Genomic DNA, 27,591 nt, shown 5'->3' with positions numbered 1-27,591 from the left:
GGAATACAGAAGGTAGGTAAATTACCTACTCCAAGTTAAAAAAAAAAAAAACTATTAAAAGGCAACCTGCCCCTACAGTATTTCTCATGAGTTCTCATTTTTCCACTACACCCAGGGTCATGAACCTCTTTGAGATGCTCATGTGAGTCAGGCCTTTCCCAAAAAAGAATAAATTAGATGCATATTCACACACAAACGTTTGCATATCAACTCAGGGGGTGCTCAGGGACCCTGAACCTCAACTCTAAGTGCTTACCAGGTCTATGACCCTCAGGTTAAAGAAGTTCTGCATCTGAGTAAGCAGCCTTTCTATGCATAGAGTGCTATTTTTAGTCTGATTCAAAACTTATCACTTCTAGAATATATACTAGCTTTAATGATGTAATCTATAAAATTCTAGGGAAAAGCAATTCCAACAACTCAAAGAGATGATTTAATCCCAAATCAATATTTTCATATTTTTAACATGTGTCAAAGAAAAAAAATAGGCAAGAAAAATTTAAACCTACATGTATTTTACTACTGATTTCACATATGGACATGGAATATCTTTTCTCCTAATATGGAGATGGCTCAGCAGTATTTAAATGATTCCTTATTCCAAGTCATATAAATATGCACCAGATGTATCTTTTGTAAATGTTATGTTTTTCAACTTCTCAGCATTTGCAAGTAGTTGAAAGCTATGTCAAGCGTGCTTTAATGGGGCATAAAAGTGTATTGTATTCAAAGAGATGGCACAGCTCTGTAATAGGTGAAAATACAAATGTTGTCAATGGATACATTTTCATTTTATTGATTTACACTGCATAATAGAATGCCCTGTATTCTTCTTTACATGCAAGTTCTCTATCAATTGAAATATAACTAGATATAAAAAATCATGTCTACATTAATGTGTTCTTTAGATGACAGAAAATTCAAAACAAAATTTTATGGCTAGACGGCAACTTAAAGATCAACTAAATCCCACACTGCGATTTAACAGATGAGAAAACTGAAACTAAAAAGGTAGGTGACATAAAGCAACCAAGTCACTAACCTAGTGGTAGTAAAGGATGCATGAATATATATATATATATTCCTAAATATAAGAAATTTTACTGAGGTCTTTATATTATCTGTCCCTTGATGGTCTAAACAAAAAAAAAAATAGAAGAATCTGCAAAACATAAATAATTTATTGATTTCCTAAGTAACTGGGAAGAAGCGGAACTTGATGTATATTTTGAAAACTGTCAAATCATCTTATAGGAAGTAATACAAGAAGCAAAACACCAATTGCTAGCATTAAAGATTGTCAAAGAATATCATAATGCCCTTTCTCCAATATAAAATGTGAAGAGACTGAAGATTAGCTTTTTTTATTGTGAATAAAAAAGATGTCGTGGTAAATTCATCTCTGAACATTTTTATTTGCAGTTAAATATATCAAAGATGTTTAGTAAATATTTTCAAATCACATATAATTGATAGTTCACCTTGAAAATAGTGTCTTTTTTTCTTTTCTCAAATAACAGTTAACAAGATTGATAGCTTATGTAAAGCCTTTTTTTTTCTTTTTCTCTTTTCTTTTTTGCTATGGAAAAGGTACAACCCTGTCTCCTACTATCTTCTGTGACTTTTTTATATTTCTAAGGAGAGTAGAGCACTTCCTGGTATACATACTCACTCTAACCAGGTTCCCTTTTGCTCACCTTAGTTTCTTTTTACCATATATTTTTGTAAACTGCCTCCAATTCTTTGCTGGAATGAGACAGAATATTAATTAATGAATTAATTAGGTGAAAGAGTCATTTTCTGAAAGCCAAATAACCTTTTCACTTTGACCTTTAAAAATAACATTTTGCCCTCTGGGGGCTAGTGGCAGTAATGAAGATTTCATTTAAAATGAAATCCTTATCGAAGCTTTTTTTTTTTTTTCAAACTGTATGTCCCTGCTCAAAGATCCATACATGACTATATTTCCTCTTAGGCCCAAAACAAAGGTATGGTTTTTTTGTTGTTGTTGTTTGTTTTTTGTTGTTGTTGTTTTCTAGCTAGCACACCCTGCTACCTGATTGGTGCCTAGAGTAGCAGGCCTCAGAGTTTTGTGATCCTAAAAGGATAAAAGCAAGGGCTACTTCTGAGCCAGTCCTCCTAGTTATGCTGAGCATGCCTGAAAACAGTGTCACTGTTTCTCCAACAATAGGAAATCCATAAGGATATCCAGTCAGGGGTCCTGCGGGGTACATTGAGGCATCCACACAGCCCCTGCTAAGGTGTGCATGAGGTTAACTCAGTGAAAAACTGCCAAAGCAGTCCCCTTTTGTTTCCATTAGCACTGACTGTGTGTCCCTCACAGCCTGGAAGCCAGGACAAGCTCCCGAGTTAATGTCATGGTTAGGGATATTGCTTTCCATCAGTAGTCTATCTGCTTCCTTGGGCTGCTCATATACAGAAAAACAGACACATCCCTAAATATGTCAAGTGCAAGAGAATCTGTAGGCTGACACACAGGTACTTTGAGACCCTCGTCATAACTTGTCGTGCCTCCATGTAAATGCCGCACCCAAACCAAACCGTGACAATCATTGCAGGTTAATATGGTGAGCCTTACTCTGTTCTCATTCTCACAGAGTGCTGATAAATGCGGGCGGGGGGGGGGGGGAAGCATAGTGGAGTGAAGGTGTATAAAGAGGTCTTAGGGGCCTCTGCCTTCATTGTTGTGCTATGAAATGGGATGTGGGGAGAAGGCAGGAGATGCACTCAGCAAATGTCCCAGAACCATTTGCAAGCGTGCACAGACATGATCCTGAAGGGTCATGTCTGGAGAACTCCAAGAAGGACAGAAAACAGCAGCATTTCCTAGAATTTGGGAAGCAGTAAAGTATCGATATTCAAAGCACATTGTTTTCCACAGACGAGACCCAAGTTCAAAATCTGGTGCCACCGTCATATGACCTTGACAGGTGACTGAACCCCACATATCTCCGCTGGTGAATCTGTCAAATCTGATGTCAACTACAATTTAGCAGAACTATCAGCGTCCTAAAAAAAAAAGTTGCATGTTTCAATATCTGATATATGATATATCCTTAGTAAAATATCATCATCATCATCATCATCATCATCATCATCATCATTGTCGTGGTCATCATGGTTGTCACTGTTATTATGGAAATTCCCCCTTAACTCACTATGGTTGGGAATGAGAAAAAGACTAGTGTGGAAGACCTTACCTTTTCTCATCTCATCTAACTCAGAGATTAAGCACATGCTAGCTACTAAATTTTAATGGATGAATTCAAAATGGAAGAGAGAGGGGAGAGGAGGAAAAAGTCCAGGGGCCCAGGCTGTAATGTAACTGCCTCTGTCACAGTGACTTTGACATCCAGCTGCCAGCATTCATGGGCATGACCCCCTTACTCCCTTGACAAAGTCCAGGTCAAAGGGTGCAAGAACATTTCCAGAACCTGGATGAAAACTTTGTAGGCTGATTCTCCCTCTGGCTCCCTTCTCTGTTTTTTGTCCAAACAATGCACTCACTTCAGATTCAATTTTCTGAGGGAAGGAAGAAAAAAATCCCACCAAACTTAAAGTGATGGGAGGGAAGGAGTCCAGACTAAGAATCCCACTCACCTCCACTGGGTTAAATTCTCAATCTACCAAATATTCTCCTTAAGTACACACCCATGCTAAATTCGACAGCCGACAGCAATGATTGACAAGGAGGTTTTCTTTCGAAACATCACCCACCCCACCGCCACCCCAGCCCTTGTCTTCTCTGAGTTACCCCCCTTGCCTTGGGAAACCAATCCAATGCTTTCTCAAGCCTCTTCTGTACAAAACTATAACATCTTTAAAGCAGGATGCTTGGCACAGGAAATTTAAAAATAGAAAACAAATCTATATCTAATATTTAATGCACTGATCCCTTAGGAAAAATGTACACAAAACTTTTTTTCTTTTCCTCTGCACGTAAACCAAGTCAGCTGTGATCCAATGCCATTGAACTGCCAGGGAAAATCAGCTCTTGGGCACAGCTGGTCCTGCATTGATTTCTAAGACCCAGAGTGCAGAACAAATGTGCAGCCTGGGTCCTGTGTTAAGTTTTCTATGAGACTGAAGAACTTGAACTTGTACTGGGGCTGCCCCCACCTCACTCAGGTGTTGGCACTGGCTCTGGTGGGCAGGTCATGTTTAACAACAGTGGAGGGTACTCTATGTGGCCTGGGGAAGGAAAACAGAGCCCTGGTCTCTGCCACGCTCTTGGGGATTTTCACACTGTTGTAACTTATCCTTTGTTGATTTTATTACAAAGGTGCCTCATCACATTGGGCCTATAAACTTCACAAATGAGACCTTTGCTTCCTAATAATATAATCGTTGCTGGTGTCTCCAATTCACCAAAGTCAGGACTGGGAAACAGCATTATTTTCAAAATGCCTTTCTACTTATAATAAAGGGCATTTTTAAAATTGCATTGCAACTGTTTTTTGGTATCCTAATTTCTTTCTTTCTTTCTTTCTTTCTTTCTTTCTCTCTTTCTTTCTTTCTTTCTTTCTTTCTTTCAGGACCCTGAGTCTTGGGTTAAGGGCAGTGAATAGTGGCCAGTCCTGATTGGCTCACATCTGCTTCTTTATAGGAACCTTACTTGCCAAGTAGCTGGACAGCAATACCCATTTGGTATTCATGGGAAGTACTTGCCGAACAATAATGACAATAATTGCCTCTGATTCTTGTGTTTACAACACTGCCAAAGTATCATTAGGGCCTTATTTATAGATAATAATGCTTATTAATCACAAGTATTTGAATTTTGGAATGTATTAGATTAATATTCTTTTGTACCTCAGTTCTGTACTAATGCTGTGAAAGACATTTACTGAATGCAACTCATTGGGAATGCTTATTTTGAGCTGCAAAATAATGTGTGTAATTTGCAGGTGAAAGATAAAGAAATTACATGGCTACCTCTCCACAGCTTCCACCAAGCTCAATGGCCAACATGGAAAAACTAGGCCCTACCTCTAAAATGAAAGAGGAAAGACGGCAAAATAAACATCCCTATAGGTATGATTTTTTTTTTAGAAGATCTTGTAAATACTTAGGCTGAGAGAAATTCCAGATAATAAGTTTATTACTCTGTTTTGGATCTGGGGCGAGGAATAATTAGTGATTCTGTAACAATTTAATACTGTATAAGTTTTTGAAAGCTCAATGAAAAAAAAAAAAGCAAAGGATAACTAATAGTTACAGCCAGCAGTACAATCTTAGGTACTTGTTAAACACTAGTTTTTATTTCATTTACTCACCAGTCCCTTTCTATATGGCTAATTTCTATACAAACAAACTTTAAATCTATTAAGTATGTCTCTGTGTTTACATGCACCTAGAAGTAGAAATCATTAAAAATTTCAAAACATTATCACACTCTTTCAAGGTTAACACAATTTCTGTTAGTATGATAAAATGACTTTATGAATAAATATAAAGTATTAGTAGCTCATATTTTCATTAGCCTCTTTCTCCTGAAATTACAGCAAAATGAAATCGGCCTTGTTTTCTTCTTCTCTAGCACACGCTTTATTTATTCTTGGAGTGTTCAAGCTTTATGGGCTAGAACAATATTTCAGCTTATTTAATTAGATGAATGCAAAATGGTAAGGGGCACGATTTTCCAGAAATTTTTGAGATAGAAAGCAAAGTTTATTAATGGAAAGTCTAGGTGCTCTTTATTAAAAATAATATTTGCAACTAGATATCTCTATTAAAACTGCCTTAACTAACGTTCACTAGTACTTTTTTAAATTAAACTCAAATCATGTTCAGTCTTATCCTACTCTACCAAAGACTACTTTAAAATAAGGCACAGGCCTAATTACCACCCACAATTCTTATCCCCATCTTCTCTTATTCTCTCAACTCTTTCCCCTACAGAAAGCAAAGGGACTTCACCTTTTAATCCACCAAATGACATGGGGGAAAAAAGAAAAAAAAAAAAAAAGTCATTCCAAAAAAATCCCTTGAAGGTTTGTTCAGCAAATGTTTCCAAGTCGGATCATACAAGGAGACTAAGACCCTCATTCATTAAATGCAAAATGCTAACATTTTAATTCATTGCTAAATGTAAATAACTTTAGTGATCCCAGCTGGACTATTTAATATTAATTTAAAGTATTTTATAATATGTGCATGTATCTCTTCCCAAGGGGCAAAGTAGGAAGGTGAATAATTATCTAATAACTTCAATCAATGTACTTAGCAAAAACCTGGCAAGTCAGATCCCTCAACTCCCTATATTTAAATCTGGGGTAAATGTCTTAGCTCACATCATGACCTCAACTGGGGGTCCATTCAGTGATGTGTATCCCTCCTCTCTGTAACAATGGTGGGATGAGGAATCAACATGTTATAGAATTAGTACATATCTTACAAATTAAATTACAATAGATGGTCAAGCTGTATTGTTCGAATTTCACAATTTTTTTTTTTCTCGATGGCCAGGGAGATGGTAGGGGAGAAATGACTGAATTATACAAATAATTAACTCAATTTTCCAAGTTATTTTGTCTTTAGTAGACATAGCCTGGTTCTCTCTTTAAAAGAAGTGAGTATTAGTGAGGAAAGAAAAATTAATGTTTTGAGAGAACACAGATATATAGTGTCCTAGAGGCATGTCATTGATAATGTAGATCCACTGAGGCCAAAGGCCTCACATTCCCCCCACCACCCCAAAATGCCTCTCTGAGACTTACTAGTCTCACCCACCTGACTTGGGATGACGTGTGGGTGCAGAGAAAGAAAGAAAGAGAAAAAGGAAGGGAGGGACAAAGGAAGGGAAGGAGGAAGAGAGAAAGAGAAAGCAGGACAGACACAGAGGAAGGTTAGTCTATAAAGCTGGAGTTTAAATTTAAGGGTACTGAAAAGATAATTCTCTATGAAAAATGGTTTGACAGAATAACTTATACTCCACCAACATCCCAGCAGTTTTCTAAGCGCCTAGTTGGATATGAAACTTGAGATCTGTCAACATTTTATAGTTACCCTGATTTAATAAGCATTTTTCCTTCTTTTCTGTAACTGCCAAATTTTTTAATGAAATTGAATCTTGGATGCCTACATTCTGGGGAGTTTAATTTGCTATATTATAGCTCTGTCTGCTTTTAAGCCACAGAATGCCAAAGTATTTATTCTTACAAATCTTTCTACATATGTAATTTGAGCCTGCTAAAATAGTCCTTTACCCACTTCATTAATTAAATTGACAGAAAAGATTATTTTACAATTTTGTAGTGAATGACTCTTCAACCAAATTTTTGAATGAATGTTGTGCGATTTTAAATCATTACATAGCCTATGTCTCCTCAGATCATGCCACACCATCAGACAGAAACTTCCCTAAATAAAAGACTAGCATATTTGCAGTTCATCTTAAAGCCCCAACCAGAGAAAAATGTTTTAACCTCTTTCCAAGTAATAATCTTTTTCCAAAAAAAAAAAAAAATTTTTTTTACTCTTGATATTTCTATCATTTTAATTTCAAACTTTTTAAGAGATTAAGGAAAAAAATCTCCAAAAACAGTTGAGCTTCTTTTCACAAGCTCATCACTAGTATTTAGATACCCTGAGAGGTTATCCGTCTTTCAAATATTCTGAAATAAATAACAATAAATTACATGGGAAACAAATGTCATCATAAACATCACAAATATTTTTAGTAAAGAAATATACTTTTATGGAAACATGAACAATCAATATATTTTATAATATTAGCCAAAAAAAAAACTCCTTATGAGAAAAAGCTTTTTTAATCATAGTCTTAGGAAAACTTCAAAACTATCATTTTGATTCCTTTATCAACTAGAATAAATAGCTTTTAAAAGACAGAATTTAGATATAATATTTCTTTACATTTGCTCAGCACAAATGAGCTTTTGAATTCTTGTCAATGAATACCAGTATATTCATTTTAACTGCAATCTTTATTTTAACAACAAAAAAACCCCACAGATACAAAATACATTTAAAAGAAGCAAATAAGTAGCATGTCATCTCATATTAATACAAATCATTTCAAGTATAAATATAAGCTCCAAATTTGCTTTTACATTGTGAATTATCACTAGACTACTGAATGTCTTTAAATGAATTATAAAAGTCCATAAAAAAACTAACTAAAAATGTTTCCTCTAAAATAGAAAAGAAAATAAAACTACTGTTTGTTTTTATTGCATCCACAATCTAATTTTTGTTCTAAGACAAGAGTATTTAATTTGTGAAACAAGCCAAAAAATATATATCCACCAGACGTTAGATAGAATGTTTATATTTTAAACTATTTACTATTCTTTTTAATTTTACATAAAATACTTTAAGTTTGCAGGACTTTTAAATGGAGTGTGGTTAAAATAGTACTGTGATTCTCTTCTATACTAATTCTGGTGGTGTCATTTATAAGGAGCACAATTCGAATTTCAAAGGAAATTTAAAATTTTTTTCAGGATGAATAAGATTGGCTTCTTATTTGAAGACTATCTGTTATAGAATGTATTGTTAATTGTAGAAGTTTTGTATATTACACATGGGCATGTTCTATGCAAATGTATTCAGTTGGGGTATGTATATATTTTGTTATGTTATGTACATAAACATCTACCCTTGTGCATATGTATATTTACATCATGTATAAATATGTGTAGTATATTACCAAACTGTACTGTACTTAAGGAGGAGGAGCTCCGAAGGAAAGCCAGGCAATATTTTAGTTAACTGTAAACTGTGTACTGTTTTCTATGAAAGTAATTAGGTTGTATTCGGGTTTGGTTTGTCACAGTCCCAAAGGTGAGTGTCAACATATACAATTATCTGCTGTTTTCCAAAAGGCTAGTTTTAAAATATTATGTTAACATAGGCTTTAAGTAAATAAAAGTAAAACTCTCCACTCCACAGTTTGCCTTCTCTGTGAAGGCCCATGGGCACATAGCCTAATAAATAATTCAAAGAAAAGCTAAACTTTGATTCTAAAAACAAAAGCTCATCTACTGAAACACTAACATTTTAGTATTAACATGCTTTGTTAAAATTTAACTGTCACTAAATTATCTTACAAAAAGGAATGACTGAAATTGTGTCAAGGTTCTACTGGTGAAAGCCTCTTGGGGTAGTTCAAAGTGTGTGTCACTGTTACTTAGAGCTATACTCCCCGTCAGGGGGTCTGAGAAAGAAATATTACTAAAGTAAAACCACCTAACATTAATAAATCCAAGTAAAAAACACATACCACAGGTATTTCTAAATTAGTGAAAAATCTTCAGATGCAAACATCATAGCAAATAGAAAAAACAGGCGCATGTGAACTTTTTTTTTTTTTTTTTTAAGAATCCTCCAAATCTCAGATTATCAAAAATACAGTTTGGCAACTAGGTTCATTGCCTAAGTGAAGGAGAGAAATGTTTAGCCTTTTTCTGAATTTCTCTGTCCGGTTTCCCCTTGAGAGTTTAAAAAACTGGGTGGGGCACTGCAGGGATTCAGTCCCTGGCTTACGTTTTATGAAGGAAGGATTTATTTTGGCCCAAGTTTCTTCTACTAGTCTGCTTTTCTCTTTTCTCATGGAGAGATAATTGAACAGCCCCTGTTTTTGTATGAAATTATGGAAATCACAGACTGGAGGAAAGAGGAATCATTATTTTAGAATTGAAAAGGTGTGGGTTTCTTTACCACCCCACCCCACCATCCCCACCACGAAATTTCCCAATAAGTTGGAAAGGCGCACAACGGGACCACAATTGGTCAGCTCAAGACCAGTTTCTGGCTCCTCCCTATCCCTCCAAAAATAAAAAATAAAAAATAAAATAAATAATCTCAATTCTTTAAGGCCACGGGGCAGAGAGAAAGCAGATGCACAAGTCCCTGAAAACGTGGCTTCCTGGTGTGTGTGAAGCCCAATATAAAGAGCAAGCTGGGTGATGGAAATGCTCTTGGTGGCATTTCCAGCTAACATGGTCCCTCTCCCTTTGCCCTGGATCACGTGAGGCAGGGTATCCAGAACATCCCGAGACCACAAGGGACCACAAGGGGGATTTCACTGGGAATCGGATTGGAAGACTTGGGCGAAAGAGGGAGAGGCACGCGTGGAGAACCGGGAGAAAATAATAATAATAAGCTCTCAGGTTGCAGATTTCAACCCCAGGCTGAAAACGACGCGTCTGCACCAAAGCATTCCTGCAGCGCCTCCTGCCCTGCCCTGCCCTGCGCGCGCACCGCACTCACACGCGCACACGCCCTCGCACACGCACACACGCACACGGCTCCGAGCTGCTCCTGTCGCCGGAGCAGGAGGGAACCGGTCTCTCGGAGGCGCTTCCGCGGGAGGTGAGGCGACCCTGCCCCGCCCGGCGCGGCTCCTGCCGAGTGACAGCGAGGCCTCGGGGGGCTCCGGGACGCGCGGGCCGGGATCCAGGCGCGCGACCGCGGGCACTGGCAGGGGCTGCCCGGCGCGGACCAAAGAAGGGGTGGGGACCGGGCGGCGGACAGGGGATGGAAGGGGATGGGGACTGGGGACTGACGCCTCCCTCAGTGGCTCTCACCCCTCCTTCCCCTTCGGCCCCGTCAGTCCCTTGCCGCCGGGAACTGGCGTTGGAAACGGCACCGAGCGCCTGCAGGTGCCGCGGACCCGGCGGGTGACGGTGCTTGGACGTGGGCAGCCGCGGGACCCCATGCGGCCCGTGCAAGCCGCCGGCCCTCCCAGCATTGGCCTGCAGAGGGCGCTGCCGCATTTGCTCCCCGCTGGGCCCGGCCGCCAGCCTGGGGGTGCCGAGTGGAGGTCTGGCAGAGGACCGGATCCAGACTGGAGCGGGTTCCCTCCGCACCTTTCTTAAGGGTCAGGAGGAGCTCTGATGCCGGTTCTCACCGGTGGGGTCGGGACGATGCTGTCACATTTGTCACCCTCGAGGGGCCGCGTGGCGTTGCCGTCCGCTCTCCTGCCTCTGCAGCTGGAAGAGGCCTCGGGTGACAGGGGGAGACTGCCTCCTGGCTGAGTGGCTTTGCTTGACTCCATCATTACTATCGGATTGGGAGTTGGGAGGGAAGGGTTTTTTTCTTTTTCTTTTTTTCTTTATTTCTTTTCCTCTCCTTGCAGAGCCGCGCAAGGCGTCGGAAAGTTTCCTACCACTTGGGGGACATAGAGGAGGAAGAAGTGCGAGTCTTGCTTTCTGAGTGGAATGGCCCGAAAGTACCAGAAGTCTTGCCTGCAAGTGGAGCCCTCGACTTCCCCACTGATCACCCCAAACTCTCACTCCTCCCCAGACTGAGGGGGACCGACCCGAGACCGCCAGTCCTCGAGGGGCCCTGGGCAGGTGTCTGGAGTATAGGGATGGGGGGACCCGGGAATTAGCGGCCAGCGCTCGCACTGGTGCCGGGCCCCTGCCCACTCCGTGGATCCAGCCCGCCTTGGAGCAGGGTGGGGATTTCGCCCACACTCCGGGAATGTTGCCCACCTTGAAACCTCAATCAAAGCGGAAAGTGGTGACCACCTTCCCAGAGGAACGGAGTTTAACACCTCTTGAGGCACCAAAGGGGACTTGATCCAGCCCAGAGGTTCTGCAAGTACCCCACAGCGACGTACAGAGCCGAAAGTGCCTTCTCGGTAGACCTGATTTTGGGAAGCTCCACACCGGGGGTGGCCACTTCCCTTCTCAAGAAGTTCAACTGAGCACTGGGTAGTGACGTTCCCCAGTCTGACCCAGATGCAGCAGTCCAGCCAAGGCCAGGCTGCGTGGGCAAAAAAAAAAAAAAAAAAAAAAAAAAAATGTTTGAAGACTCACATCTTATAAGTGTGAGGTTTTGATCAGGCAACACAGATTATTTAAAGCGTTCGGTTTCTCCGCGATCCAATTTTATTAGGATTTACTCTCATTTGTGCTCGGTTTCTCTGGGGAAATAATGCTTTGATTAATGTAATCCTGGCCCGGGATCCGCCACATGCCCCTCGACCCTCTCCCAGGAGAAAGGCCCTGTTTGACAAACAATAACAGAGCAGCAACTCTTTCAATCTGCCCACACCTTTGGGGGTGGCTGGGGAGAGGGTGACACACGTTCACACGCTGCTAGCTAAATGCAATGGCGGGAAGAGGGAGCGGCTCTCTCTGGGGCGAACTTTCCATATTAAGAGTCCTGGAATTAGAAGCGTGAGGGCTCACGCTTTAAGGAGAGGGGCCTGGGGCCTGGTGCGCCCATGGATGCGTGGGTGCACGGGTACATGTACGCGCCTGTCCTCCGCTTGCCCGAGTGTCTACGTCTTTGTCCCTCGCCACAGGCCTCCACGGAGGAGAGATGCGCGCTGCTTATGGGCAACCTGCGGACCCAGGGTGCGTCCACAGCGCCCACCCGCGGCCCCAAGGTACCTGGAGACCTTAGAGCAGGCCTTAGGGGTTAACTGCGCGCACCAACCTGAGACGCCCTGCAGTTGCCAAAACCCCGGGAAGGAGCCTAGAACACGGGCCCCAATTCAGAGGTTTTCCTCATCCATCCATCCCTGCACTCATCCATCCTTCCATGCTTACATGCGTACAAGACAAATCCGTGCACGGAGGACAGAGAGTCGTACCTCGCCCTCGGTGCGGGCTGAGAACGGCGCCCCCCAGGCAGCTCTCCCTCCTCCCGCTCAACCCCGGCCCCCTCCCCGAGGGAAGAACAGCTCAATTACGAAAAGGAGCGAAGGAGTGAAATCCCAAGCTCCAAGGCTCCCACCGACACTCCTCGGGTCCGGGTCCCTGTCGCGCAATCCCCACCCCCACTGTCCCCAGCTCGAGGAGGGCGGGGACGCGGCGAAGTGAGGGGTCCTGCCCTGCTCTGCCAGAACAAAGCCCGCCGCGGGAGCCCGCGGCCGCGCACCAAGCCGGCGACAAAGGCGAGCAGGCGGCGCCAGCTCCAAGCCTACGCTCCTGAGGCCGGGAGGGAAAGAGGCCCAGAAGATGGGTGCGATTTGCACCCAGTTTTTCTTAGGCTGCAGATTTCGCTCCCGTGTACCCAATGACCTGTTAGTTAGGGTGACTCAGCGTTTATCTGATCTTTCCCGCCGCCGTCCCTCCCTCGTCCCTTTCTGTCCCCAGTCTCCTCCATCTCATCCTGCTCTTTCCTCCACCTCGCTCCTTTTACCTTACTCTCTTCTCACTTTGCCCTTTTAAATCTCCTTTTCATTTTCTTTTATACAGGAAAGTAATGCTAATTCGACTTCTGCAGGCCGCTCCACATGTTCAAATCATATTCTGAAAATCCTTACTGGACAGTGCTCAGGGAGAAAGGGGGGGGGTATGGGATCTTTTGGGTTTTATCATCCAAATTGTGCTCTAAATGAAATAAAATGCTGCTCTTTTGACTGCAATCTAAGGAAGCTGAGCTTAGCCCCGAGGCTCCAGTATTGCCGCTGATCGGAAGAAGTTCCTTCTGGTGACCACAAATCACAAATGGCAAGAGTCAGGGCCAAAGGAGGACCCCACCATTGTGGAAAGGCGTCCGTAAACGCTGAAGTTTCCAAGGCAAACCCTTTTGGGAAAAGTTCTAATCTTATATTCTAACCCTGGAAGGGAATCTCTAGCCAATTCCCTTCAATAAAATCATAGTGTTTTCAAATTTAGGATACTTGAACAGTCCTATTATTCCATGTGAAGTTTTACTTGGTTGTTTTTGGGACGTGAATTACCAATACAGGGATGACAGCCCAAGCCACTTGGAGAATATATACCTTGACTTCTGAAAGCTTTTTGCACCCGATTTAATACTAAATTGACATTTGAAGTCTGTCCAGTGCCACCTTAAGTCTGGGGGTTGCCCCCTCAAACTTTATTATCCAAGTTTCCTACAGAAAAATTAGGGACAGGGATGAGCATTTAAAGTAATACTGAACACATAACTTTTAAGTAGAGGCTAACCAATTTGAGCTGCAAGAAGCTATCCTGAGTAAGGTCACAAATCTCTACCAGATATTTTAGTACTGAAATGATATTGCTGCAAAACATGGAGTACTTGAAGCATCAAATATCAATAAATGCACTTGCTGTTTAAAGCGAACAACAACAGCCACACTTTCTTGAAAACATCTCTGAAGGTGGCCAGTTTCGGTTGGGAACCCTAGAAGGGGTAGGGCCTAGGAAAAGAGCAGAGTTGTGGAGTGGCAGCTTCCGCACTCTGTAGCAAGGATCCCCACAGAAGCGCTGTTAGGCAGAAATACCAAAAAGAGCAACATTCAGCCTGATATGCTGCAATCTGCACCCAGCTCCTCAGACAATAGCTAAGTTCAAATGTCAAAAAAAAAAAAAAAATCTAAGAGAGAGAGAGATGCACGCACCAGAGTGCAAGAATTGTTTTCCAGTATGCCACAATGACTTTCTTATCTACCTCAAGACTGCCTGGTTCCAACCCAGAGAGGAAACACTGGCACTGTTAAGTGTTTAGGGAATGTTTGGTATAGGGAGTGTCCCCAAAGGAAAGAGCAGTTTAATTCTGTTAGGACCACCACAAGCTCAAAAACTCCATTCACTCCTCTGATAAAGCTAATATTTCTGGGTTTTGTTTTTTAACACACACACACACACACACAGTAAGTTGACCTTGTGAATATTTTTCTAGCTAGGACATATACACATTTTTTATGAATTCATCATCATCACCATCATCACCATCATTATCAACATCATCTCTGGTCAATCAGCTAGGCTCTACATTGCCTTGCTCTATGAATTTAAATTTGAAGAAGACCATTATGTTGGGTAGAGAGGAGGGAAGATGGTGAGGGGTAGGCAAGGTTAGTCCATCAGCTCTTGCTTCCCCAGCGATTGGTAGTTTTCATTACCATACTTGTCAGGTGCACACATGCAGCTAGTGTGGGCAAACTGTTGGGAATGGCTTGTTTCAAAAGCATATACTCAATTACCAACTAACTGTGCCTTCTTAATTTATTTTTCCACAATCTGAAATGCACTGTAGTTTAAAGCCATCCTTCAAGTATCAAAAAGAAAGCATCTTACTTTAGGGTGGGTACTCGTAATATCTTTGAATTTCTAACTACTTCTAATCCATCTTTTTAAAAAACTGAGTACTTGCTTCTTTCCTACTGAACACATAAATCAGTTATCAAAATGATACAAAGAGAGAGGCATGGGGAACAAGGAGTACACCTCAAAAAACTTAGCAAAACCAAACAACTACTCATCCACTGCCAACGTAACAAATTCTCTCTTCTACCCAAAAGCTACCATTACAGAACCTTCCCTTTTGTATAAAACACACAATGTGGATTGTGAGCATGCTTAACATTTTAATTTGTAAATGCTAATGAAAATGTGCTTCCAAACTGCAGCGGTATCAGAGCACCTTATCATTCTCAAATGGAAGCAGATGAGTAAATACCCACTTTGTGTTTGGTACATTTGACCCAGGTAATGTTCCTCGCGCTCTCAATTGGCAAAAGCAATTTCACCATCCCCAACAATTAAAAGTCTGTAGCTTTGCCCAGCACTTTGGATCCTAATTCATACCCAGCTTGAATGTTTCCACCCCCAAATCATTACAGAATGCTAAAGCGGTTCCTATAATGTGAGAGTTCTTCTTAAATGAACTTGTTGCTTTTATTACTTTTACTCAGAATTCTTATTTTCTGTTTCTTTTACTGCAAGTTGCCTAAGACTATAGGTATCATGAGAGGTAAGCACTTTCCTTTTCTTTCCCTGGTTCTTTTTAAGTGCATTTGAAAAAAAAAAAAAAGGAAATTAAGCAGTAGCCTAGACAATCACAGATCTCATGAAAAGTGACAAACACATAAATATGCTCTAAATGTGTATAATGATTGCTTCACCAGCGTTTTACAAAATGTCTAAATGAAAAGTTTCCTTTTTCGCTAATATTTTTTTAAAATGCACTGAACAGCCCTGGACATGCAAAATAAGCTAGAGCTTTGAGACATCTGCCCAGTTCATGAGGGTCTCCCCCAAGAAGTCTTTTGTCTGAAATGTCCAGAGAGTGAGGAAAAAGCAATGTTTGGGCTCAAATTACAGTTTCCTCAATTCTCCACTTTGTTTTATTAGTGCAAACCTGACACACATTTCCTGATTCCAAAAGTGAGGGTTCAAGGGTGAAAATCACAGAATTAAAATATATTTGAGGGTGTCTCCTTTGTTTATATTATTCCCATAATCTTTCAACACTCCTAGATGAAATGCCTCTTCCATCCCAACACTAACTTACTAAAATTACTTTTTTAAAAAAAATTCTTCTGGTGGCTGGAACCTGAATGACTTGGAGCTGAGTTAGAAATAATGAAGTGGCTTGCCCCTCTTGCAGAGGGACATACAGCAATCACTTAGTGTGCCCCCCTTTTAACAGGCTGTGTGACACACTCACAGGTGCATTGGGGCTACGGAGCTGGGGAAGCTTCCAGGAACTCATGGCTCCCCTTTCTCAGTCAAGCTCCCTAAATCTCCTTGGGAAAATTGCTAGTGACAAACTGACTAATTCCTCTGAACCAGTCAGGATCTGCCCTTCACTATTTTAGGAAGTTTCCCACATATCTCTTTCATCCTTTACCACAGTTAACTTGGGTCTCCATTAGCAGTATCTAAAAAATCTTTTGAGGCGGAAACTTGGAGCTCTATTAAAACTTTTCTTCAACTGGGTTAAGTAATATTGTCCTTAAAAGTTTCAAGCCCACAGTTATCTCGATCCAACCCATGGTTAGTTTGTATTTTCTCTAACAGCCTTTCAAGGGCAAATCCAAAATCTTTTTTAAAAAGCCACAGGCTGTATGGAGAATGAAAGTAGCTACTCAGTATCAAATGGAGTGAAAGAGATTCTAGGGGCTTTGACCACATCTTCAGAATCCTAGGTTTTATTTAGAACTAAACGTTTGTATGAGGTTACAGAATGTCCATTATTTAACAGATAATACCTTAGAATGCATTTTGTTTGCTTGACCTTTTTCCAAAAATTACAACAGGAAAAAAAATAGCTTCTTAAGCAGCCTATTAGTAATCAAAATTACACTTGTAAAAAAAAAGTGTTCTTGCTTTCATAGCACATTTCTATAGACAGACCTATGGATACTTTTCCTGAGAGAAAGGGAGAAATCATTTCTGCACTGTGTATCTTGCAGGGCCATTTCACAGACACGAGCTGCTGGGGGATGGGAAAATCATTGTCCTAGTATTTTAAAACCCTGCGTTATGCAACGAATTCACTCCTCGTTGTGAATATGCATAGAAAGGTAGGGGTGTTTGTTCCTTTGGCAAGTTTCGAAGAGCAGATTTGCTTTTGAACCGGCTACATTTTACTCAGCACCCGCTACAACGACTCAGTGCGCCCCCTGCTGACTAGTCAATAGTGCTACTCCTGAGCAAAGTTTATTTTGTTCAGTAAACCGTGTCATATAAAATTAACAACAACCAATAAAATTAGCTTATATGTTTCAACTGTAAAAGTCCAAAACAAAATAAGGCTAGTTTTAGTGGCACTAGAAATCTCTAGTTTGGCTTCTTCTCTTTGGCTGAACCAAGGTCCTTTTATCTAAAGCCCAGTGCACAAACATATAGCTTAATGTGACTAGTGTTCTTCCTTTTATTTCTTTCTCTATGGCAACCAATATGCTCTGCTCAGAAATGTTCCCCATCAAGGAAACAAATGATCTTCAGGGAGCAGCTCTATATGGCATCTGGTCCAATGGAGCACACAGAGTTAACCCCAGTCAAATGCGACGCTGCCAGGCGCATAAACAAGGAGTAGAAAACTGGTGATTCTTAGCCCCCTCCCCAACTGAAACCTCTTCCTCCCTCGTTACAAACCATTTCATTGATTTGGCATCAACTGTTTCCAAATAAATTACCAATTCTAAATTGTAAGGTGTTCTGTGTACAAAAGTGCAATAAAATTCCAGCCATTGGATTTTCCCCTCATCACCCCAGTCGCAGCTTCCTTTAAAAGAACAAAACCAAGCATCTTTTTAAATCCTCTCTGGCCTATTTTGCTAAGGTAAGACCGGCCTGGACTTGGCCTAGCTATTTCCTTCGGCCATATTTATCTAATTATTGTTAGGGGTAAGTAACCACACCCTCAATTTTTACAAAATCCAGAGATAGTGACAAGGAGGGGCAAGTTCGGCAGTCAGAAATAAAGAAATTTTTAAAAAACACACACAGTAAAATCTGGTTTTCAATGCTGACGCTCTAATGTCCTTTGGGAATAAAGCGCAGGGATGTCCTGGTTAGTTTTGATTGATCACCCTCTTTCTGATGGGCTTTCACTACCAAGCCAGGAGGCTGAAACTCACCGCCTGGCTCCCCAGACACAGCATTAACCAGGGGTGCATTGACTTCCTGCCTCTTCTCCCCAATCTGCTTCCTCTTTCTCTAGCTCTCTGCCCTCCCTTTGCCAAGCCCCCCTCCTCACTCCATCCCCTGCTCTCAGCATGAGTCCCCCACCCACCCAAACCCAGGCAGGCACACACAGTCCTGAACATCACCACCAGCTACAGAAGGGGGTTTCTTCCCCTCTAGTCTTGATTCTCTGAAGAAAAAGAAGAAGAAGAAGAAGAAAAGTCTCAACAAGAAATATTCATATTCTGCATGCTTAATAATCACTTCTTTTCCAAGGCTTTTCCCCCCTCATGATCACAATTAAAATTAATAGCACTCGAATCTTCCTCAGCCACCCAAAAAAGTAAAGTGCCTTGCTGTGTGTGGCTCTTTGGAACGCGTCCATAGTTCTACGCAATATTTTAGCAGGGTTGGATTTTTTCACTCCCCCCCTCAACGGTACTTTCCCTTCCCTCCTCAGACAGTTGCTCTGTGAACCCTCTCCTCCCAAGCAATGAAAATAAGCTCCCAAACCTACAAGAATATAAATAAATAGACCAGAAAGGAAGGAGAGAAAAAGGAAAGCAGGGAAAGAAAATGAAAAACACTTACCCAGCAAACTTCCAAGGTTAGATTTAAAAAAAAAATAAGTTTTTTTTTTGTTGTTGTTGTTTTCAAATAAGGTGCCTTGGGGGGTGGAGGGGAAGGCATATTCTCAACTCTCCAGAACCGATGCATCCTTAGCCTTCCCTTTACACTGACTCCTCTAAGCCCAGCTCTCACTAGTCTATTATTTTCACCAAAATATATGAAAATGTATGCAAATGAAAATCAGCACTAACTGTTCTCCCCTTGTTATATACTTTGGATTTTTTTTTTCCAGACAAAACAATCACACTACGCAAAGGGAGGGGGTGGATGGGGTGGGGTGGGGCGGGGGTGGGAGGCTGGGGAACGATTCGAGAACTAAGTACGTGGAAAGGGGGGAGTAAGAAGGGGACAGACCTCGGAACAGAAGTGCATTTCTGTTACCGAGGAGCACTGCGTTTTGGGGGGCTTCCCATAAGCATACACACCCTCCTTGCAAAGAAAGAAAGAAAGTGGATCTGTTTGCAGAGGCGCTATCACGTTTCATGAGGCCACCTGAGACTGCTTTTGAAAGCGTGTACTGTGAAATTCATAGCAGTAATTTAGACAAAATCCTCACTGTATATTAATGAAAGGCGGCCCCATGGCTCTGTTCCTATCCTCCCCATTCAGTGTAAACAAAACCACGAGACTCTCTCGGTTTTTGAGCCGGATCCAAGCAAAATCGGCAGGAAAGGAAAACACGGGGTGCTGGCACTGACTATTCAAACGTCTGCACCTGGAGATCTCAGATTTATTCAATGAAATCTGTGTTCCATCTTTTATATATACATATACGCATACATAAATACAAAAAGGAACCTTTGGGGGACGCAGAGGGGGAAAAAATCCGTTCTGTCTGGGGTTTGGTTACCACTGCCTTTTAGATCTATACCTTGACAATAATGGCTTTGCTACAACCTACCTACGATGGTATCTTTTCACCCGGCAAGCAGGAGCTGGACGAGATCCTACACAAATTCTACGCGTCTACTGTTAATCTTGAGATCACGCCGAGGCTACGGTGCTGCTGCTGGACTGGAGAGCTCCGGCTTTAACTGAGTTTACCTAACTGCACTGGCAGAGGAATTGTGCATCGGGAGAGAAGGGCAGACCCGTTCACATTATAATCGGAGCACACCGACTGCTCCAAAGCTACGTCCTGGGCCGCCGCTGGGTCTCGGGACTGCAGGCTGCAGGGCTGGCGCACCCACAGCTGGGGGTGCTGGGTGCACGCACACGCACACTCATTAGGAACCATGTATTTATTGAATGTCCGAATTGGGTTAGTTCATTGGAAATCCCCGAGGAGGGTTCAATTTGCCCTTGTTTTCGTTGCCACTTTCTCTTTTTTCTTGGTTCGCTGAGGTTCCTCTGTGCAGCGTTTCCGCTTGGCCGCGTCCCCCCACTCCACCCCACCCCACCCCCGCTTCTCCCGCCTACCCCGAGTACTCCCCCTCCCATCTGCCTTAACTCTTTCTGCCGGGCTGGGACTGAGAAAGCATTTGTAGCCGCCGGTCCCATCTACCACGCAAAACCATCCGAGACGGAAAAGAAAGAAAAAAGCACCATCATGCCCAAGAATAGCAAGGGAGCAAAACCCCACCACTAATAACAATCACACTGAAATCACACGCGCGCGCGCGCACACACACACACACACACGCACACACACAGAGACACACACAGTACGCGGTGGAGCGCTGGAGGGCGCGGCTAGTGGATCCCAGATCTTTGGGCCGACTCCTGCTGCCACAGGAATTCTAAAGGCGTTGGGGTCGAATACACTTACGATGAATCTATGGGGGAAGGTCGGAATGATTGCTTTTCAAATACATCGCGTGGCTCCGCTGACCGGCACCCTCCAAACTCACAAGGGCACGCACGTTACTTGCATGAATCCCAGAGGAGGGTGGGTGGGAGGGAGGGAGGGAGAAGGAGAGAGGGAGAGGGGGTGGGGAAGAGCGCTAGCAGCGGCGGCGAGCGGTCCGTCTCGCACGCGCGGGCACCGCGCTGGTCCTGGGCTGCAGGTTTTCCCAGATGATGGCATCCGAGAACTTAAACAAAGAAGGCCGCCGCCGGCGCGCGGCGGCTGCAGAAAGTTGCGGTGGCGGATTTCCAAGGAGCGTGGCCACGACCCGAGCTCTTGGTGAGGCGAGCCCCCCCTTCCCACCCCCGCCGAGACGAGGACGGGGGCCGGCTGGTGAAGGGAAGAGGAAACTTTGAAACCACTGGGGACACATCTGTCTATAGGTATTATCTTGAATGGTACATCCGTGCCGCGCGCTTTACAAATCTCTGACGTGGGGGCTGGAAGGCTGGGGGGGTTGCAACACACCGCAATACTAGGTGGGATGCGTAGACTACTGTTTTTCGCGATTTTTTTTCCTCCTCGATTGCTTTTTGATTTGCCCCCCTCCCGCCTCATCCCTCCCTTTCTCTCCTTTTTCTCCCCCCCTGCCAGACCTATCGTGAACGCCTAGAGCCTCCGAGGGAACGCCAACGTTTAGGCCGGACACTAAGAGTTAAGATGTGGCGGAGGGGGCGGAGGGGACGGAGGGGGAGGGGCAGGGAGGGGAAAGTGGCGAGGGGGAGGGAGACTGGGGGGGGACGACAGATTTCCAGCTTCTACGACGCTCTGCCTAAATTAAAAAGCAACCAATCGGAACGGCCGGAAGGGGGGCCGCGCGTCCTGAGCCAGTCATTCCGGGCCTGCCAATCACCCAGCGGGTAGCCAATCAGCGGGGGCCCTGGTGCTCGACTTCCTTGTATTTGGGAAAGTGTGGTGGTGGGTGCGCGCTCGCGGCGGAGGGTAAACATTCTACAGTCCCTGCTCTGAGAGGGAGGGACAGAGAGCGAACTGTCAGATCGGAGCGAGAGCGGGCGCCCGAGAGAGAGGGAGAGCAGGAGAGAGAGGGAGGGAGAGGGAAAGTGAGAGAGGGAGAGAGCGCGAACGAGGGCGCAGAGCAAGCTCCCGCTGCAACTCTGCTCCGGCACGGCCAGCGCCAGCGCCCGCCGTCGGTGCACTCTGGGAGCGGCGCAACGTGCCCACTGGAGTTGGTTGTGTATCAAGGATCCCCTATATGCACACACACACCTCCACCTCCACCAATGCACTCTTCTTCCTCCTCCTCCAGACAACTGCTGGGAAAATAATAAAACACCAACCCCAACCGTCAGCAACAAGGTAACAGAGCAATTCGACATCATTTTTTTTTCCTGTTCAATTTTTTTCCTTGTTATATTTGTTTCCTAATTTCTGCCCAAAAGGAAAAATGTCGCATCAGACTGTGACTGTTGCGAGGAGAATGAAAAAGGACTCTTGTTTCAGAGGCAACCTAGAGCTCCGGCAATAGCAACTTCAGAGAAATGCACCATCGCAAGAAGTTTTCCTAGGACAGAACAAAACTTGAAACGACAGGACCAGAGGGGGAGAACAGGAGCCAGCCTCCCCTCTCCACACAGGAGAACAGCCAACATCACCACGCCTTCAAGGACGAGAAAAGTTTTACTACTCTAAGGCAGAACGCGTGAAATGTGTTCCTGAGGAGGAGAGAAGAGAGCGGACCAGGAAAGGAGCGGGCCGGTGGCTGGTTATCCATAATTTGGCCAAGGAAGAAAGGAACAGCTTCTTTCTTTGTTGTCTCCCTGAACCTTCACTTAGCAGGTGGACTGAGCCCCGCGGCAGGGCAGAGTCCGCGCTCGCCGGAGGACAGGAGGAGGAGCGGGTACCCGCGCGCCCCGGGAGAGCGCCCCAAGTGCAGGTCCCCGCCCCGCCTGGTGAGCCCCGCTGGAGCAAGCCGAGCGCGCCGGGGTTGGGGGGTGGCCACGACCCCCCCTGAAAGGGCTGGCCACGGAGCGCGCCCCGAGAAGCGAGTCCCCCTCCCCAGAGCGCTGCTCCTGCTGCTGCTGTTGCTGCTGACCAAGGCCGGCCGGCGACCCCCGCGCCCTGCCCAGCGGCCTTGCAGCTGCAGCCCGGGACCGCGGCGGCGGCGGCGGCGGCGGGGGCGGAGGCGGCGGCGGAGGAGGCGGCGGCGAAGGCGGCGGGGCCGGCGGGGGCCCGGGGCGGGGGCGGGGGAGGAGGAGAGGGGGGAGGAGGCGGGAGGCGGGGGGGCGCGGCGGCAGCGGCGGCGGCGGCGGCCGCGGCTGCTGCTGCGGCGGCGGCGGTGGTGGCGGCGGTGGGGTGGCGGGAGCGGAGCGGCATGGCCACGGCGGCTTCTAACCCCTACCTGCCGGGGAACAGCCTGCTCGCGGCCGGCTCCATTGTGCACTCGGACGCGGCAGGGGCCGGTGGCGGCGGAGGTGGCGGTGGCGGCGGTGGCGGGGGAGGTGCAGGGGGCGGCGGCGGCGGCATGCAGCCCGGGAGCGCCGCCGTGACCTCGGGTGCCTACCGGGGGGACCCGTCCTCGGTCAAGATGGTCCAGAGTGACTTCATGCAGGGGGCCATGGCCGCCAGCAACGGCGGCCATATGCTGAGCCACGCGCACCAGTGGGTCACGGCCCTGCCCCACGCCGCCGCCGCCGCCGCCGCTGCCGCCGCCGCCGCGGTAGAGGCGAGCTCGCCGTGGTCGGGCAGCGCGGTGGGTATGGCCGGCAGCCCCCAGCAGCCGCCTCAGCCGCCGCCACCACCACCGCAGGGCCCCGACGTGAAGGGTGGCGCCGGGCGCGATGACCTGCACGCCGGCACAGCGCTTCACCACCGCGGGCCGCCGCACTTAGGACCCCCACCACCGCCCCCGCATCAGGGCCACCCCGGGGGTTGGGGGGCTGCCGCCGCTGCAGCCGCCGCCGCTGCAGCCGCCGCCGCCGCCGCCCACCTCCCGTCCATGGCCGGGGGACAGCAACCACCACCTCAGAGTCTACTCTACTCGCAGCCCGGGGGCTTCACCGTGAACGGAATGCTGAGCGCACCCCCAGGGCCCGGAGGAGGCGGCGGCGGCGCAGGTGGCGGCGCCCAGAGCCTAGTGCACCCAGGGCTGGTGCGCGGGGACACACCGGAGCTGGCCGAACACCATCACCACCATCACCATCACGCACACCCGCACCCGCCGCACCCGCACCACGCGCAAGGACCCCCGCACCATGGTGGCGGCGGTGGCGCCGGGCCCGGACTCAACAGCCATGACCCGCACTCGGACGAGGACACACCAACGTCGGACGACCTGGAGCAATTCGCCAAGCAGTTTAAGCAGCGGCGCATCAAGCTGGGCTTCACGCAGGCGGACGTGGGGCTGGCGTTGGGCACGCTGTACGGCAACGTGTTCTCGCAGACCACCATCTGCCGTTTCGAGGCCCTGCAGCTAAGCTTCAAGAATATGTGCAAGCTCAAACCGCTGCTGAACAAGTGGCTGGAGGAGGCGGACTCGAGCACCGGCAGCCCTACCAGCATCGACAAGATCGCGGCCCAGGGCCGCAAGCGCAAGAAGCGGACCTCTATCGAGGTGAGCGTCAAGGGCGCGCTCGAGAGCCACTTCCTCAAGTGCCCCAAGCCCTCGGCGCAGGAGATCACCAACCTGGCCGACAGCCTGCAACTCGAGAAAGAGGTAGTGCGGGTCTGGTTCTGCAACCGGCGCCAGAAAGAGAAGCGCATGACACCGCCCGGGATCCAACAACAGACGCCGGACGACGTCTACTCGCAGGTAGGCACCGTGAGCGCCGACACCCCACCGCCGCACCACGGGCTGCAGACGAGCGTGCAGTGAAGGCCAAGGGCGCAGTGCGAAGAGGGCCGCCGCCCCCGCCGCCGCCTCCGCAGCCGCAGTCAGCACCGCCACCGCCCCCGCTGCCGCCGCCGCCGCCGCCGCCGCCGTCGTCGTCGCCGTGCCGCCGCCACCGCTGCTGCCGCGCTGACCCTGCACCTGGGCCGCACCGGGCCCCAGCCTGGGTGCATCCGCCGCCCTCCCCTCCGCCCAAAGACAGACAGGCATGCCCGCCCTTGGAGGAAAAGACGAGGGAGAAACGGACCAAGGAGACATTTTTTTTTTTAAGTCCAAGGAAGGAGGGACCAAAAAAAAAAATGAAAAAAAAAAACATAATAAATACCCAGACTGTTTTATATACACACATAACAAGCAAAACCTGAAGAGGAAAAGGCAACCGTGAGATCCCGTCTGTGCTGTGGTGGTGTTTTGTTTTTTTATTTTAAAGAAGGGTGACTTTACCTACAGCACCAAAACTGCACTCTTAAGGTGTACCCACCCTGAGATGTCCTACCTGGCAGCGGTGGACAGCACCTGCCTCGGCCTCCTCTCTTATAAAAGAGAGAGAAAGAGCCCCCCTCTTTCTTCCACTTCCTCCCAAAGGGCTGCCTAAGAGCTGCGCGGAAACTTTCCCTCCTCCTCCAAGGGACCTGAGAGCCAGCACCTGATCTCCTCGGGGTCTTACTCTGTGCTCCAGGACCCTGTTTTTCTTGGCCATTTTAAAGTCGTTTGGGAAGAGGCAACTCGGCGTTGAAATGGGAAGGAGGGGGAAAAACAGGCAAAGACAAATTCACAGCTTCTGAAATTAACAGACTGAATAGCAAAGCCAAAAGAAAGTATCCTCAAAGTAACCTTGGAAATAAAAGCAACGCGAAAGAGCCGAGGATGGGCGAGGGAGATCCGGACGTCCAGCCGCAAGTGGCCAGAGGCCCGGGGCTGGCTGAGTCCAGCGCGGTTGGGCTGACAGGGAGCGGAGGCCCAGCCTGCGAGGCTGCCCAGTGAGGCCCAGCCACCACCGACCCCGGCTTTGCCGGCAGCCGTTGGGGTGGACCATCATGCCTAAAGATTCCACCGCTAATATTTTTTTTATTAATATTTTTTATTTTTTATTTCTGGACTGACTCAGATAAAGGGATTTAGAAAGACTGAGCACCAGCCGCTGCACTTCTCTTGACTTCTGTCCTCAATCCGTTGCCAACTTTGATTGAATGGGTGCTGTGGATGTGATTATATAATACTGCCATTTCCAAGCAGTGTTTTTGGTAGGTTTTAATAAACAGACTTTTCAAAAGACGGCAATATAGAATTGTTAGATCCGTTGTTGATCTAAAAATATTTGCTTTATATTTTCATTAAATGACTTCTTTTAATATTTTATTCAGAATACTTATGAACTGCTGCAAAACGGTAATTTATTTTTCCCCAGATCTTGTATTACCTGTTTTTTTCAGACGAGCACAAATCAAAATGAAATGAAAATATGGACAGTTGTTAGGTAATAAGGGTATCTTTTGATGTGATCATTTGATTGTAATTTAATTTGAGTAGTGATTCCGTAAGAGCTGATCGAGAAAATAAATTTGTTAGAATGAAATAGTCTGTGTCTGATGCGTAAACACTGAGTTCTCTAGATTTTTTTTTTTTTTTTTTTTTTACTTATACAAATCCTTAAGTAATAGTGTTAAGGAAATAGCGCCTGTTCCACTTAAGGCAAGTTTGGAAATTAAGAGTAAAGGCATTACTGAAACAGCTGGCATTTTAACATAGTGGTCATTCCTTGTTAATCTATAAATTTCACAATATTTTTCTCTCCCTTAATTTTACTGGGTGTCTTTATTGTTTTTTAGGTGAGATTATCTGTAAAAGCTAGAGCCCTTTTCTTGAAGTTACCTGTGTTCTTTATTGAATGATTGGACTATATCACCAGTAAAAACGTGCCAACTGGTCATTAATGGTTAATATAGCCCTCCTGAGTTCAGTCTTTCCTTTTTCTTTCTACCCCCAACATATTAAATCTCTTCTCTTTTTCTGAAGACTAATAGTTGTAAAGAATAGCTTATAAATCTATAAAATATTTTGATATCAATTCCCATCACTATATGTAATTACATTTAAATTATTGAGTTTTCCTGTTGTTTGAGGGTTGTTGTTTCTTTTGCTTTTGGGTTTTTTTTTTTTTCATGTAATGAAAGAATATAGTTTTCCCAATCCCTGCTTTTGGTCCATACTGCAGACCATCTTTGTGTTAGTAGCTCAGACTTATGTGATTCAGTCTTTCCCCACTGTGACTTCTTGTCTTCTTCACTGGTGCTGGGATTTAGCTTTTGGGATCACTTTTTAGGTAAACCCTGCAGAGTGATCACATCAAGTTAGTGTATCAATATTTATAGTGTGGGAAAATGAAAGTAATGCCTTAGGTTGTGGGTACTAAAGATGCAGAGGCTCTACTGGGTTTACTCCCTATGTATTGGAGTTTGTTTGTTTGTTTAAGTACTCAAGGGTGAGAAAGCAATGATTTTATAGACCAGTTTCCCTTCATCTCACTTAACTGTCACTCACTCTTTGCCTACTTCTCTCATCTTCACTCCCTCTGCCTGTGATATCATGGATGTAGGGGTTAAAAAATCCCGGAAAACTGTGAGAGAAACAAGGAACAGTTATTTCTCTTAGACAGGCCCCTGGGTCACTTTCATCAATCAAGCCCAGCCAGATGGCCATGTATTGGGTGGCATTATTTTAAACACCAAATCGTACTAAAAATCACAATCATTTTGATTTGTGAAATCTGAAAAAGGCCATATTTATTGAACAGAGAATAGAAAAAAAAAATGAAGACAGGGAACTACAATTTACTTTTCTTTGCCTCCCTGTCTCATTTCTCTTGCTATTGTAATGGCCCAGCCCAGGGAATCTGCAACCTGGAGTGGCGGTGGGGTGAAGTT

The 27,591-nt window shown here is 45.5% G+C and overlaps 1 protein-coding gene and 3 long non-coding RNA genes across 19 annotated transcripts in view; 3 read left to right on the top strand and 1 right to left on the bottom strand.

The window, feature by feature from the left end:
* LOC120884835 (uncharacterized) overlaps positions 1-27,591 on the bottom strand; it is a 74,223-nt gene that overhangs the window by 33,221 nt on the left and 13,411 nt on the right. For 11 of the 16 annotated variants that reach the window (XR_013428794.1, XR_013428799.1, XR_013428801.1 and 8 more), the window contains exon 1: positions 20,743-20,911. The exons of 2 other annotated variants lie outside the window; for them this stretch is intronic. This is a non-coding gene — a long non-coding RNA (uncharacterized LOC120884835). Of the gene's footprint in view, positions 1-10,571; positions 10,715-18,935; positions 19,196-19,875; positions 20,324-20,742; positions 20,912-27,591 lie in introns of those variants that run through there. 3 more of the 16 variants (XR_013428790.1, XR_013428787.1, XR_013428795.1) reach the window with 3 other exon arrangements.
* LOC120884837 (uncharacterized) lies at positions 9,921-13,618 on the top strand. Its single transcript, XR_005727215.2, has 2 exons — positions 9,921-10,356; positions 11,123-13,618. It is a non-coding gene; the product is annotated as an uncharacterized LOC120884837 (long non-coding RNA).
* On the top strand, positions 20,916-22,571 carry LOC120884836 (uncharacterized). Its single transcript, XR_013428784.1, has 3 exons — positions 20,916-21,203; positions 21,415-21,474; positions 22,088-22,571. It is a non-coding gene; the product is annotated as an uncharacterized LOC120884836 (long non-coding RNA).
* Pou3f3 (POU class 3 homeobox 3) lies at positions 23,081-26,243 on the top strand. Its single transcript, XM_078028734.1, has one exon. The coding sequence runs from the start codon at positions 23,153-23,155 to the stop codon at positions 24,650-24,652; it is 1,500 nt and encodes a 499-aa protein (XP_077884860.1). The 5' UTR covers positions 23,081-23,152; the 3' UTR covers positions 24,653-26,243.

This window comes from Ictidomys tridecemlineatus, chromosome 12 (genome assembly GCF_052094955.1).
Source record: "Ictidomys tridecemlineatus isolate mIctTri1 chromosome 12, mIctTri1.hap1, whole genome shotgun sequence".
Taxonomy (NCBI): Eukaryota; Metazoa; Chordata; class Mammalia; order Rodentia; family Sciuridae; genus Ictidomys; species Ictidomys tridecemlineatus.
This window is presented reverse-complemented; position numbering and strand designations above follow the sequence as displayed.

What these genes read in the sequence shown, in the direction of transcription:
- Pou3f3 (XM_078028734.1), top strand. Translation starts at nt 23,153, where the DNA reads ATGGCCACGGCGGCTTCTAACCCCTACCTGCCGGGGAACAGCCTGCTC.